Below are 15,370 nucleotides of genomic sequence, written 5' to 3' on the forward strand. Positions count from 1 at the left end.
GCAGATAAAGCCCCAAGATAGGACAAGCAGATTGCTCAAGGTAGCGAGTAATCTTTTTAAGAGATGAGACTTTTTTAACAATACACAAGGTTTAGAGAGAAAAGAAAGGACTCACAGGAAGCGTGGTAGTGAAGGTGATTCGTACAATCCAAGAGTGAAAGAGGGAAACAGAAAGGAAAAAAGAGGGTAAAGCATGCGTTAAATGGATGAATGGTGTGGAAAATAAAGCAATGATTATCAGCATGTTTTGAAAAGTTGGAACTTTTCACCCAGGGTAGTACCTCTAAAGCCTGTCTAAGCAGATTTCATGCTGTCCTTATAGATACAGGAAGAGGAAAAATGCTATCATTCCAAAGAAGTTATCATAATTCACTTCTAACTTAATCATTAAAAAAAAAATAATTCATGAATGCAATGGTACCTAAATATGAAAACATATTTAGACCACTCCTGCTTGGGAGAAAGACTTTTCGCTTTGCTTGAAACCAGACAACTCCACTGATCTCTGTCCTACAGCTCCAGTTAGACTCTAAGTTAGGCAAATCTGAGCAATTAGCAGGCAAATTAACTAGAGACAAACTCTTTGTGGATTAATGGAGAAATGGGTGGCAGGAAGATTATTAGAGTAGACTTTAGTGTCTAAACCAGAAAATTACATGGAAATTTAAAAAAAAAAAAAAAAGGAAAACCACAAAAATTTGCTATGTGAGGATAGCACTGGAAAGCTATATTCCAAATAAAAGTGAACAAACTGTATTTAGATATTGTCTTTTTTCATGAGACTCAAAGACATTCTCTAAGGCAGTCAAATACTGTAACCCAAAATGTTAAGGTCTGAAAGTGCTGTTCACAAAACTTTCAAATATATCATTTTACCTTGGGATATCTTGAGCCAGCCAACTACTTGGACTTTTCTAAAGGCCAGAAACTCTTGCTCCAACCATATGTCCAAACACAAGGTCATCAATGATAATTATAGCATGTTCTTTAATTCAGAAAGTATGTTATGTGTAATTAATGCATTGTAAGATTAATCTCATGATACGCCCTATATCATCCCTCAGTTAAAAGCAACAAAGCCTTCATTGCTAGATGGTTTAGATGTCGCCTGATACATGAATTAACTGAGCTCAGTGAGTTTTTCAAGCATCTGTGTAGTCTCAATGAAAGCAATAAAATTATTTCTCTCTATTTCTATGTCACAAATCCACTGTTCATATACCAAAAGCTTAGCATATAAAAACAAGTTCTAATTCAGTCCCAGTTTGTTCTGTGATCTAATTCATCAGAAAAGGTAGGACTTAATGAAGGAAGGAGCTTCTTGTACTTTATAAAATGGTTTGTGAGTAGTACAGATACGCTTCTCATTGAATAATCAGAAGTGGACACATATGTACCAGTGTGTTCCACCCTGGATAGAAAATTCCTGTCTGTTAAATAATTTTGTTTTGAAAGGCACAAACTCAGATTTTCCAAAGGGCAATGTAGTAAAAATTTTGTCCTTAAAATTGTGGTGCTGTCTGGAAAAAAGCAAGACTTTACTTGGCTCTATCCATAGAGTATTTTTTCAGTATCAGTCAATTTTTTCCTACCTTCACATTGCTTGAAAAACCTATAAAGAATTTTGTGTTATCATAGTCATCTCTTATCTCTGTGATCTACAAAGCAGGTATTAATTAGAGGAATTATAATGTACTGTGAACATATTAAAGCACAACCTAAGGTGGCTTGTTTCTCAGTGAATGCTTTCCAGCTCTGGGAATTATTCACCAACTCTTCAGTGAGAAGGACTTAGTTTGTTTCCAGAGTGAAGAAGTCTGTCTTTACCTTCAGCGCTGCCTTCAGGTACGTGAAGAACTTCACTTAAAATCTGAGGATCTGCCTGCTGAGGGAAAGCAGTTTTACAGGTAAGACAAGGAGACCTTAAGCTGTATTTCCCAGTAAGAAATTTTTAGTGTCTGGCTAAGCAGATTGTTTCAGCAGCGTTTGCTTCATCGAGGTCTCATCTCAGTGAAAAGGCTACTGCTTTTGGTCTTAAAAATAAGTAGTGTCATTTTCTGTTTGCAATGAATTCTTTCATCCAATCATATTCCTGTATGCAAATATACCATAGCTGGTACAGATAAAAAAGCACAAATAAAGCTAAGAGCTCAGTCAGGACAAAAATCACTGCACTTCCCTTATACCTCGTTTCACCTGTGTTCCAGGGACGTCCTCAAACTCCTCAACTGAAAATATGAAGAAGCAAGGTTCAGACAGCAGTCCTGCTCCAGTTTTGCCAGTACTGCCAGAACCACTCAGAGATCTAAAAATTAAGTACACCAAGGTTAGTAGCATTTGCATTTCTTAACATTTCTTATGCATTCAGCTCAGACAGTAGGATGTGCTCAATTTGATCTTATATGAACTGTGGAAGTAACTGTAAATGCATGCTTAAAATGTTTATTCTGATCTGTTTCTGATACTGTACATATCGGCAGTTAATGTTCAGCGATCCTTTTAACCTAAGTATTTCAGGAAGTGTGCAAGTGTGATAGAATAATTTCATGTTTCATTTGGGGTGGGTGCTGTTTTTCTTCTGAAACTAACTTTCTGCTGTGATAAGTTTCTCAGAAAGCATAAATGGAGAAAAAAAGGAAAAGTTTCTGTTACTACATTATTTTTCAGAACAGCAAGTACAAATTAAAATGTTAGCATATTGCATCATATTACAATCAGATTAAAATTGTTGTACCAAATAAGCTTATGTTGAAAAGAGATGTGTGAAAATGAAACTAAAATAAAATTCATTCCACTCACATATTTTTCTTAGAGATAATGAATCTCTCTTTCGGCTTAAACAAGTAACTATCAACAAAACAGATAACATCTACCATCATTAATTACTCAATATTACCATAAACATTTTGTAATAGCAAATTCTTTCAATACGCAGTTAGAAATATACAGATAAAGAAAGTCTGAATCCAGACTCATGTTCCCAGCTTGAAAAGACTCTTCGGCTGTTTTATAACATAGTTCACAGATATCTGCAAGAACTTTGAACAAACTGTTGTCAGAAAATATTGAAACTCTGCCCTCTGAAACATGCAGGTGGAAGAATTGATCAGAAAGGATCTCTTCTCTTTGGGGACTCCTCAGTTACTGATCTTTTTTTTTTCTCATTACCATTGTAATGGAAAAAAAAATTCATTTTCTAGAATCACTGCTTATTTTCTTTACCAAAAGCAAGGTGTTCAGCGATCATCTAGATTAGTCCTTTTGAATTCCATTCAACCCCTTTTTTTTATCTAAAAAGCCTAAGCAGAATTCAATGCATGTCTGTCTTGAATAAATCACACTGGACCTTACTTTGTAAATATTTAACAGACTATGAAAGCTATGTAGTTCTGTCATGTGATAGCTCTCTACTGCTCTTCCTGTCTCAGAAAAAGAAAAAAGCTTAATTCAAAGAAAATACTTCAGTACCTAGGTCACAGTGGTGTTCTAGAAACCACAGTGCTATTTGTTTGATTTTTTATTTTCCCAAAAGAAAACAACAATAATATGAGCAAAATGCCAGCTCAGAAATCTGATGAAACTGAATATGCAAGACGTAAATTCCTGTAAACATTTCTACTAAAAGATTTAGTTAGCAAAAGTCTGTTCCATTAATATGAAAAACAACCACAAGACAGCTAGCACACTTGAAATACCTATAGTGTGCAGTTGATGAGAATGTCACATGGCAAATGAGTATTTCTTTTGCCTTGACAGTAGATACCATTTCCTTAAAAACTGCATATAGTGTGTAACTGTGCAGAAATGCAATGGGCTTGTTTGCGAGTGTCTATACCTACAAGTGATCAAATCCAACACATCCCTGTGGAAGTTTGACTTTTGCAATGCTTTCCTCCTCTCTTCAAATACCACACAGGCTTGTCTGAAAGCCACAACAGTGTGTTGAGGGACAGGGAGATGGGATAACAGAAATGTAATCCCATATCCAGCAGTCATCCCACAATTTAATAAAACCTTTCCACTCTTGACCCATCCTGTTCCTCTCCTATCCTATACAAGTTAGAATGTGTGGTGTGGGATTATTTTTTGAACGAGTTATGTTGGAAGGATCAAGATGAGGAAACCACTAACTACTGCTGACATATGAATCTTTCTGTTCGAAGCACCTTGAACATCAGCAGATCACCCAGTTCTGGAAACTCAATTTTTACCTTTTCTGCCATGGTATGATATCAACAGCCAACATCAACAAGGATCTGAAGAAAGATCTGCAGATGTTCCAAGGACTTTCTTCTTGCTTAACACTCTCTGTATTTTATTTTCTATGACAGGGACCATTTTGGGCCCTTTACAGAGATCATTTAACTAGGTATTTCCGTATGTCTATGGATCTATAGGTTGGTATAGGTACCTTTCAGAGTATGCCTTTCACATACAGCATAAAACTAAGCACTCTTCAGCGAATTCAATTTTCAAGAATTAAATTGAATGCATTTTAAATAGTTAAATTGGCTTTGATGTTGAACCACAAAGTAATCTTGAATTGGTTTCATATCTGAATCTCCTTTAAAGATACTCCAGTGAACTGAATGAGTGTTGGTAGCTCATGTACTAGTAAATATTTTACTTAGTCAATACTGAGGAATTAGACAATGATTGTTTCACAAATTATTTCTGTCATGGTGCTTTCACATACACTAAGCCCTGTGGTACTCCTTTAATCAGAGAAACTTGGATTAGTTAATTATTAGGTTGTCAAATTACATTAAGGGGAGAAAACGGCAACACATTCTCTCGCTAAGCTGCACATGGGGTATCAGAAAGTGTGGAAGGGTAAGCCACTCTGAGTGAAGAAAAACTGTAGCTAAGTATCACATATGCTGAAATCACTAACTTCACAAAAAAGGATGAGGGGTAAAACCACAAAAAAATTCATTAGAATATCTGGAGAAAGGTAGTCAGCTATAAAGGTACTGTAGAAACAAACCCTTTTTAAGAACAGTTGACTTTGTAGATACAAAACCACTAACTGACAAATCAAAATGTTTAAATAAATCATGAATAGAAAGAGTATGCTCTCTGATCATTAGTTCATTGTATCAGTAAAATGTAATTCCTGCATCAATAATAACAAAAAATTCTGAGGGGAAAAAAGAAGTTGCATGAAATATTAGCCAACCACCAACTTCTTGTAAGGAAAAAACCTGGAGAAAAAAAGAGATTTCACAGCAGGCATTCTATATTGATATATTTGTTTAAAGCTTACAATTTTAGTCTTTAGTAGTTCCTTAAATAGTTTCACATATTTTAACTGTATTGCTTAAAGAATACGGTGAGACTCTGTGCCATATTTGGGGACTAGTAAATTGGAAAAGGAGATCCTTATTCTAAGGAAGATACAGCAAGAAGTTTTGTTTCATAATGTGATGACACCTAATGTAGAGGCCCTAAAATCTATGTCAGCAGGGCTATGGTGTGGTCCATCTGAGACAAAGCTGTCCAGAGTCAAATACTTCCTTTGCATGTGCAGCACAGACACTGATATGGCACTTCGCATCTTGCAGATACTTTATAAAATAAACTCATGGTCCTTTCAAAATACTCAAGGACTGAAGGAAAAAAAAAACACTTGGATAACAAAGAAAGGCAAAGAGCAGGTCTTCTATTGCATTCTCTGCTCAGGTCATTTGAGTGACCAAACAACTGTCTAGACAATGACAGAAATAGTCTTGCAGGTAACTTCAACCCCAAAAGGTGAATGGTATCAGATTATCTGAACTAGAATCAATCATTTCAGAGAATCAAGATTTTATTGTACTCTGATACTGGGAAATAAAACCAGTCAGAAGGTTTTTGACTGCAATAGCCTGTTACCTGGGCTCTATTTTAAATATCGAGCTTTAGTAGTGTACAGTCTCTTCTACAAGAAACGTGTATTTCCAGTTCTAGTGCAAAGAAGACTGAAAGTCATTGGTTCTTTGGATTATTAAAATAAAAAGCACCTTCTCTCCTAAAAATACTAGTGAAGTAACAGTTATAAAATGCATGCAACAAAATTTCTAAATCCTTGCAAAATAAATTTACAGCCCTAAACCTCATGGGCCATAGTCAGTCATCACAGACAACCCCCTGCTCAGCACATACCACAAATGGGTAGGTCTTTTGCATTTATGTCTGGCAAACCAGCACAAAAAAATATAAGCTGCCAATGGAGTTCTGACTGACAGACAAAACACTGTAGCCTATTGCAAGATGATCCCAAATGTTTTTTTTTTCAGTAAGACAAAGGAGTTACCAGAGGCTGCTGTTTGCTGGTACTTCAATGTTGCCTGAATTTTGACATCCACATCCTCTTCATTTGCGATACATCCTCCACAGCATTAAATGAGCATGGCTGCATGAACATTTATAATTGCAGCTGCTTGCATTGTGTGTAACACTGCTTACATGGAGAGTTTTGGCTTTTTCCTTCTCTTTCCTGTCTTTCATACCTGCATATGCAAGCCTGCTATCTAGCTTATGAAAGACATCTGGATAGTTTGATTTATACAACCCTGATAAAATGTTGTGTATATATTTAATATAATGAAGTTATGTTTTAAATGGGAATGGTATTAGAAACATTAACAAGAAATATATTCTAAACTAATATTATGGGTGATATTGGTTGGTGCAATAAATGTACTATTTAAACAAATACTTTAAAAACTTCCAAAAATGGTATGTTTTGCTATTATTCCTTTCACAGACAGATATGAATTTGGCATACTGTAACATCATAGCAGTCTTATGTTAATATTTACCTTTTACTTTGTCTCTTTTCTTGGCAATGTAGCTAGTTACTAAAGATGGCTTTTTTTCTATTAACCATCTAACTGCTGTCTTTGCCCTCTCACAACAGTCAGAATTTTCTGTGGATATTCCTATAATCAACTTCATCACATATCTGAAATTTCAAGCGACTTACATATTTATTTCCCTGACAACTTTTGTTAAATCAGGAGTTTGCTGTTCCGTCCTGAGGGTCAGATGCAGCAAGGACATCCTGTTTATGATGCCCACACAGAAGGAAGCGGAAACAAACAGGAACGTATTAATAGCAAATTGTTACCATATCCATTTAGAGATAATTTTTTGATCTTGATAGTTATTACCAAACTTGAGGTGCCAATCCCATTTCAGCACTGACGCAAACCCAGAGATTGCAGAGATGGTTAGAGACAGGATGACAGGTGCTGTTAACATTGGACTGTATACATTATGAAACATACTGTTTTAAGGCTAACCTACAGAGTCATAAATAAAAAGTTAACCCACTTTGACAATTTTACCAGCAGTCTCAGAGATGGCAGGCTCTAGGGTAGCACAGATCCCATGCACCTATGGGTAAGGCCCAGGCCCTATTTTGCATTTGTGAATGGAGAACAGTACCTCAAATTTCACCCAGAGCTCCTTAGCCTTCACTCTGCTTGTCCTCCAAATTTTCACAGCTGTGTAATATCATATAAATTCTCAGTAATTGCAACTAAATTGGAGCATGTACGTAGTAGATTGGTTTATTCTCTGTCACTTAGAAATTGCTGAATCAATTAATTTTGTGTCATCTTTAATATGACAGAAGAGAAAAGTCAGAAATGTTATAGTTATTTTAATATTTATATAAAGTACACCTCTTAAAAACCAACATTTACCTCTAGAATAGTGTGTATGGTGCCATATTTTCCCTCAACAATTGAAAAATACTGCTTTTTCAGGAACAATTGCAGTGGTTTATTTCCTTGTTTGTTTGGGCTTTTGTTTGTTTTTATAGAAAGGCAGACTAATTTCTACAGATTTAGTCAATAGTCTTAATATTCAGTAATTAAAAACCTAGACAGGACTGCTCACCTCTGAAATCCTCTTTGGAAATAGTTTTAAGGGATATACAGCACAACTGAAACTAGGACACCAGAGCTTGAAAGAGAAGGAAAGTGCCATACCAAACAGACAACAAAATTAAAAGTAAAGCAGACATGGTTACAATTTTGTCCTGTCTTTGCAGAAAGTATTCTTGTATGACGCTGATGTCATTTAAACTTCATAAGAATTTCGAACATTTAATTATTCTTTCAGCTGTAACAGTACCTTTGCCAATTACTTATTCCCATACAAAAGGGTCTAGGTATGAACTTCTGGGATTATTATACCACAAAAGGTACAGATCAAAGTTCAATATGTGAAACAACAATACCCATCTCGCTTTGTTTAGATCTCACTCTAAGTGCACCAGCAATGTTGCAATCAAGAGCTGATGGTATTTGTAAATTCCGTACACAATGTGCTTTCAGTCAGTATAAAAGTTTGATCTTCGAGTAAGGACTCAGTTCCTAACATTTGTTAAATGAACTTGGGTATCAATTTCATTGCTGCTAGGTAAGCTGTTATGATGAACTTTACTGCAGGCCACCTTCCGTGCAATTGTTGTTCTTTTGTGCTTCTTAATTGCCAGTTCTATATTTGGTATTCTATGAAAAGTTTGAAATAGAAAGATATTAAATAAAAACACAGAATATTCTAGCAAGATTGAGGAAAGCACAATTTTAGCTTATTTCTTGGTTTTAATGTTAGATTTTTTTTCCAGTCCCTGTCAGGTGAAAGTCAGGATAAAACAGTTAAAAGAGCAATGCGTGTTGGCCTGGTTTTCCAGGAATATGGATGTTCCACATGAAGGCAATAGATTAGTAAAAGGGGTTAGACGATGTCTGGGAGGATAGAAAATCAAGAGTGGTAGTGTCTACTGAGGGAAATCAGTGTAGAGACATAACAGAGATCCTCAGAATTGGAATGAAGTATGAACAACTATCAAAATGGACATAAATAATATTAGTTTGCTGTAATATCTCTTGCAGTCCAAACAATAATAGTCAGACATTGGCAGTAATAGTCAGACTTGTAGCAGTATGTTTGCATTTTATGTCTAGAGGCTGAATGGGAGTCAGAGAAGTGTCATCAATATCAGAGTGACAAAACGTTTGGTAGCTGTAACCATTAAATTGGAGGTAATCAGGATATTAATAGAAATTACTGAATAAATAATGAATAACATCAAATGGTTAGGATCATCTTGAACAGAAGACAGTCTTACTAATTATAAAGCAATGACAGCTAAAACGGTTACCCAAGGATCATTTCGTCAAAGCATGAAGTCATACAAGGCAAGTAGCTTCACCCTTCAAAAGCAGGAATTGCAGCTTGTGCTGAAGACCAAACCCAGAGAGGTCTGAATTCCTGGTGTTTTGCAGAGAAACTTCAGACAGGGAGGGAAGAGAAAAGAGCCCCTCATACACATGACCATGAGCTGTAACCCTGCCAAGCAATGAGGGCACGTACACTGTCAGTACCCACATTTGCTGCATGTTGGTATGACTACATTCACATGCTGGGTGCGGTAATATAGCACAACCCCACTTCTGACACCCATAGTATAATCCCTGGGAAATAACAGTATTGTGATGTGGAAACATACACATTGAGATCCTGCTAATGGTGTTTGTAAAGGAGTAGGAACTAACCTTGAAAACTATGATCAGAAGTGCCAGTTTCCCGTATATTTTCATCTAGGACTTACTGAGGTGTACAGCATTGTAAGTGTAGGTGAACATCGCAGTCATCTTCTGCCCCTAAGCCATGCTTGAAATTCCCCTCATTGTCAGCTCCTGGACACTTAACTTTGTCAGTGTAAACATTTTGGTATGTGCTGGTTCAGTCTGCAAGGCTAATCCTCCTTTCCTTGAAAGATTAAGACACGCAGAAAAACACCAATTAAAGAAATAGATGTTTGTGATTTCGTCAATAAAGCAATCCAACTGTTTTTCAAGGCAACAACTGTATATGAGAGCGCACTTTTCTCCCAGTATGTGCTGCTAAGTGTGTTTTTAAGAGGGTGTCTCTGTGAAATGCACCAACAGCAAGGACAGCCTAGGTTTTCTCTAAGGTTGCTAACAGTGTACTTTTGGCAAATACATCAGTCATTTCCTTTCGATTCATGATTACTATTTTTATTTAATGGAATGTATTCTGCTTTTTCTGTAACAGATTAAGAGCACTGTGTTTCTACTTTTTAATCTTGATTAGAACACATTCAATGAGGCACCAATCCACAAACCCAAACTATTTTGGCGAAAAATAAAAAAGCCCCTCCCTAATCTCTAATTATTTTTGTCCTGTAACGTGAAGATAGAGAAAAATACTTGCTTGCTTTTTACTCTGTTTAAATGGTTCTTTTTTTGTTTCATTCAATTGACTGTGATGGGTTTTTTTAGTCTTGACTTTATTATTTTTTGTTGGGATTTTCTTTTTCTGACAGGAGGGAGTGAAGAGAAATCAAAGCAAAGCTAAATAACATAGTGTTCTCCAAGACACTGCATGTATTATATATACTAAACCCAAGGATTGGGTTTACTTCTGTTGAGGCATGTAGCAGAAAAGCCCTGCATCATTACCAACTCTGTGAGCGTAAGAAACCCAGGTAGTATTACTTAGGTCATTAGAACTGTAGCTCCCTTGAACATCACAGACTTCAGTTTGAGAGAGGAAGGACTGCTTTGTAACAGTTTTTTTTTATGGTATGAGTCAAAGTGAAAATATCATGGAAGAGAGAAAGTTTGGCTCTACAAAGGATGTTAATTTTAAAAAACTGTTCCGGATTAAGTGCATATGTGATTACTCATCTCTTCAGAATGATGTAGAAACAGCTATTCCATTTTTAATTCAGGTACCTTTCAATCAGGCAGGCCTAAACTATGAAAGATAGATTTATTCCCCCAAAGAGATAACAGACAAAAGCTATATATATGTTACTAACATGTTGCACTATTTTTTCCTCTGCAGATATTTATAAACAATGAGTGGCATGATTCGGTCAGTGGTAAAAAATTTGAAGTATTAAACCCTGCAAATGAAGAGAAAATCTGTGAGGTTGAAGAAGGTGACAAGGTAGGGTTTTCTTTCTTGCTTTTAACCCTAGATTTAAGTTCTTTCTGTGTCTTAAAAGCAGCAAGGCAAGCGTCCACCTGTGTTGATGTAAAACACTACCTCAGAGATGTACCTACTTCATCTCATATACTTTCTTCTGCAAATATAATTCTTAGTTTTTATGCTAAGCCTTAATTTTGTTTGTAAACAGATGTTGAAAAAACACTTTACTCTTAGGATTTTTTCATATGGGAAAAGTGCTGAAGAAATATTTTTTGTTAATTTTTTTTTGTTATTAATATTGATTCTTTTTGCTATCTTTGATCATGACATCTAATAATTTTTTGGGTTTTTTTTTGTAATTTTGCACACAAACTCTATGAGTATGATCATTACCATCACCATTTGTAGCTATGAATACGTCTTCTCAATAATGCCCCTTCAAATATCTGGTTTTGTGAAAAATGTACTGGAACATAGTTTTAAAAAAGACTGAATGTAACCTATCAAATAGACACTAATTCCACCAAAACTCATTTCCTTACAGCATGCTGAATTGATGAATTTAAGTAAAGGACTTAAAAGATTGTTGACACTTACAAACAAACAATTATTTTTTATGTTTATGAGGTTTCTTAGTGGAAAATTACAGATAGTTGTCATGCAATCAAACATATTATGAAAACCTAAGCCCTTAAATAAGCAGCTCTGTATTTTTCTTATGCATTTATCCACTGAAAAGGATTTAATTAGTGCTACCACGTAATTTAAATGTAAGTTAACAAGTAGAGGGGATAGTTTTTTAAATAGAACAGACAATGTTGCTTAAACAGTTTTAAAACCGACAACTAAAGGAATTTTTTTACAAACTATGAGAAAGCAAGTATGAGACATGAACGTTCTATTTCCAGTTCACAGGTATAGAAAAAGTTATGACTATGACTGAATATAAAATTGGTTTTATAATTACTGTTTTGGTTCTTGCAAATACTTATTTCATTTTCTATACTTTCCCCTTCAAAGTCAACATTTACATGCAAAAATGAGAAAATTTTCTCACATTTTTCACAAAATGACATCTGATGCTCATTTTAGTCAAGCAATATGTGTATCTACAATAATTTATATAACAAGTATGTTTTAAACATAGCAGCAAAATGTCCATTAAATACATTTTTATCCATGACAACTACTATAAAATTTATAAGCTGTTTATCTGTGTTATAAGTTCACCAAAACTTTACTGCCAACATAATAAGCACAATCTCTTTCAGAATATTTTAATTTACTGTACAAAGATTCACACTGAAATGAAATACTCTTTTGAGAAATACATAGAAATCCAGTTCATTCATCATCCTGTGCTCACAGAATCTTAGTTAATCTGTTCTGTAATTTCATCATGAATGTCCTAATAAACTTTGACTCAAATGCTTTGTCTAGCACATGAGCAATAGTGACCACATATTATCAAGAAGGTCATAGTGAAGACACATTTTAAACTTTTTGTTAGACAAAGATGGCTGAGAAAATCTGCATGAATCTAGGTTTTGATAATTTCTTATGTTTAATCAGGAGTTTTTCAAACACCTTGTTCTTGCTTTTCTTTAGTCCCAGTTACCTGTATATAGCACTCAGAGTCACTGCGTTTATTTCAGGCTCTTTCTGTCCTCAGCCAAAGAATTTCATAAGCATGCTGTTAACTTCTGAATCATATTCTGCTAGAATCATACATGTTTTTGATCTTAAATGCTACTTCTAACTCTTTACTGTTCAGTGTTTAAAGACAAAATTACATTGCAAATCAGGTTGGCCTGATATTTGATTATCCTCAAATTAAATTACCGATGACCTGCAACTGTTCACTTACTTAGCATTCAGAATATTTGTAGTTTTCATTCCTTACAAGCAATCTAACAACTCACTAAATAAAGAGATGATACTGTTCGACACACAGATTTGTTTTCTCTCCAATAATTTTGCAAACTAATGTGTAATGACAACTGCTATTAACTAAATTGCCAAGTGAAATGCTCAAATCTAGTAAATTACACAGTCATTGTGAACCTAATATTCTAGAGCCTAGTCTTTAGATAATGAGCCAAGAGATTTTAGGAATTTAATTTGTATGTACAATAGGGTTGACAAAAGGCTGTACACTGCCTTGCAGTGGTATTTAAAAATAACAAGTGGAGATTACAAAGCACAGACACATGTGTGGGTGGGAAGTGTTTTCATTTCAGTTTGATGGCTCTTTCAAACTACATTTGATAATCCTAAAGGCCCCTAGTAATAATAAAGCAGCTCAACAAATGGTCAGTGGGATGTAAAGCAAATGTAATTCTGTAAAAGTCTAAACTAGAAAGAAGCTATCTGTCTTTATACTCATGGTGTAGATTTAAGTACCCAAATTAAATTTCATACAGTAGAAGAAAATTTTTTTTCTTACTTTTCATTCACAGCCTTATATTAGCTTTATATACTTTTTCTTGGTTTTAATTCTATCTACACTTGTAGTAGAAAGAACACATGGTGCTGTAGTTAGTTTCAACTTACATCATTCACACAAGTACGACTTATGGTTTCCCCTTGTTCTTTTCCAGTAAAAGTCAAGGCATACTCCTCAAGCCATGTTGAAAAGCTGTAGAATATCTATGATAGAAAGAGACAAGGAAAAAATAGAAATAATTAAATGTTAATTGAATGCAGTTTTCTGGGTCTTAGATAAGTGATGAGATATTTGACAACATTCTTACAGATTCTGAAGAAAAGCAATTCTTTTCAGTCTGGTAGGTTTCAGCTACCTGATGTAGATGACTAGTCAGTGTTACACTATAATAATGACTGTGCTATTTGTAGAGAACCTTCCTATCTTTTCTGAAACTTTCTGGAAAGAACTTGAGGAAGTTTTGTGGGCCTCCTGCCTAACAGGTCTGTGCTGGACTTTCCAAGCCACTTACCCACTCCAATTCCTGCTTCTAAAAAGTAGTTGTTGGCTACCAACATTGTTTAAAGATTCAAGAACTTGATCACGTTTCAAACAATTGACTTTGGTGTTGACTTAGTCAACTTTGCTGACTTAGTCAACCTTGATAATGATTTGCTCAGAGGATACTCTAGCAATCGACAGTACAAAGAAAAGTTTGAAAGAAATCCTTCAAACAATGCACGTAAATTGCTCAGGGAAATATGCCATGAATAGAGTCCTCCTTTGTTTTCTTGAAATTTGTTTTAAATTTCTAACAAAAAACCTAAAATAAACCTCGTTTTCATGTCATTGTCTTCCTGGGAAAACTTTTACAAGGATTGTGAAATATAGAAGAATTCCAAGTACTGAAAGCTTTTTCCTAAGAGAGTTTTAATTGGTTTTGTGTATCCTAGAACACACTTTCACAGAAGAGAGTTTCATATACTTCATTGTAGATTTTCCTGCTATAGAAAACCAAATGATAAATAATAAATTGTGCTATAAAAATGTTAATGGACTGACAAATTAGCTTGCTTAATGCAAAGACAATGCTTAGACTTCAGAATATTTAGACTTAGCATTTTAAACCTGGTGAACTAGTCAATTGTTAAAATTATTTTAAAAACAAAAGTTCCTTAAAATTTTCAAAAATGAATGTGTTGATTTGTCTTCCTCAATAATAAATTTGTATTCATTTTATGAAACATTCTAAGGAACAGATTTTTTTAGTCTAGTCTTCATCACACCTTGAGTACTAGAATATTTAATTTGCAGATTTGGGCATCTCTCTGTACATAAAAGAGATTAAATTTCTTCAGTAGCGTAACTGGTGGGTGTATCTCCAATTACAGACACTAGAATGCAGAGGGACTGAAAATCTAAATATTAAAAATAGAGTTCCTTAATATGTTTTTATTTTAGAAGCTTTGAGAACCCATCTGTTTCTCATACAACTTCACACTGCTGAAATGAGATCAGAAGTGTTTGAAAGAAAATAACCCATGTATTTAAAATTACTGTACTGATTCTAATTAGATTGGGGTTAGTGTCTCTCATTTATCTGGCAAAACACCTTGTACATTTAACAACCAACAAGACTAATGACAGAATCAACTATTGATTGTAAAAATTTCTCTGTTTTCCCCACAGGCAGATGTAGACAAGGCTGTTAAAGCAGCTAGAAAAGCTTTTGAGCTTGGATCACCCTGGCGTACAATGGATGCTTCAGAGCGAGGAAGGCTCTTGAGTAAACTGGCTGACTTAGTTGAAAGAGATCGTCTGATTTTAGCCGTGAGTACAATATGTGAACAAAAGTATAATATGTGAACAAAAAGACTAGGAGAAAAGACTTATCCTGATTTTTAAAGACAGATATAAGCAAGCATGACATGCTAAATCCTTGGAAAGTCAGGCTGTCTCAATATTTGTTTTCCATCCATATTGCAAATG

The 15,370-nt window shown here is 34.9% G+C and overlaps 1 protein-coding gene across 2 annotated transcripts in view; it reads left to right on the forward strand.

The window, feature by feature from the left end:
- Positions 1–2,158: 2,158 nt before the first annotated feature.
- Positions 2,159–15,370, forward strand: part of ALDH1A1 (aldehyde dehydrogenase 1 family, member A1) — a 34,987-nt gene continuing 21,775 nt past the window's right edge. The window contains exons 1-3 of one of the 2 annotated variants that reach the window (XM_009696490.1): positions 2,159–2,326; positions 10,870–10,974; positions 15,071–15,211. In XM_009696490.1, the coding sequence (XP_009694792.1) occupies positions 2,237–2,326; positions 10,870–10,974; positions 15,071–15,211 (336 nt within the window). In that variant the 5' untranslated portion in view covers positions 2,159–2,236. Of the gene's footprint in view, positions 2,327–10,759; positions 10,769–10,869; positions 10,975–15,070; positions 15,212–15,370 lie in introns of those variants that run through there. The other variant, XM_009696491.1, reaches the window with a different exon arrangement.

This window comes from Cariama cristata, unplaced genomic scaffold (assembly GCF_000690535.1).
Source record: "Cariama cristata isolate BGI_N322 unplaced genomic scaffold, ASM69053v1 scaffold13363, whole genome shotgun sequence".
NCBI classification, from domain to species: Eukaryota; Metazoa; Chordata; class Aves; order Cariamiformes; family Cariamidae; genus Cariama; species Cariama cristata.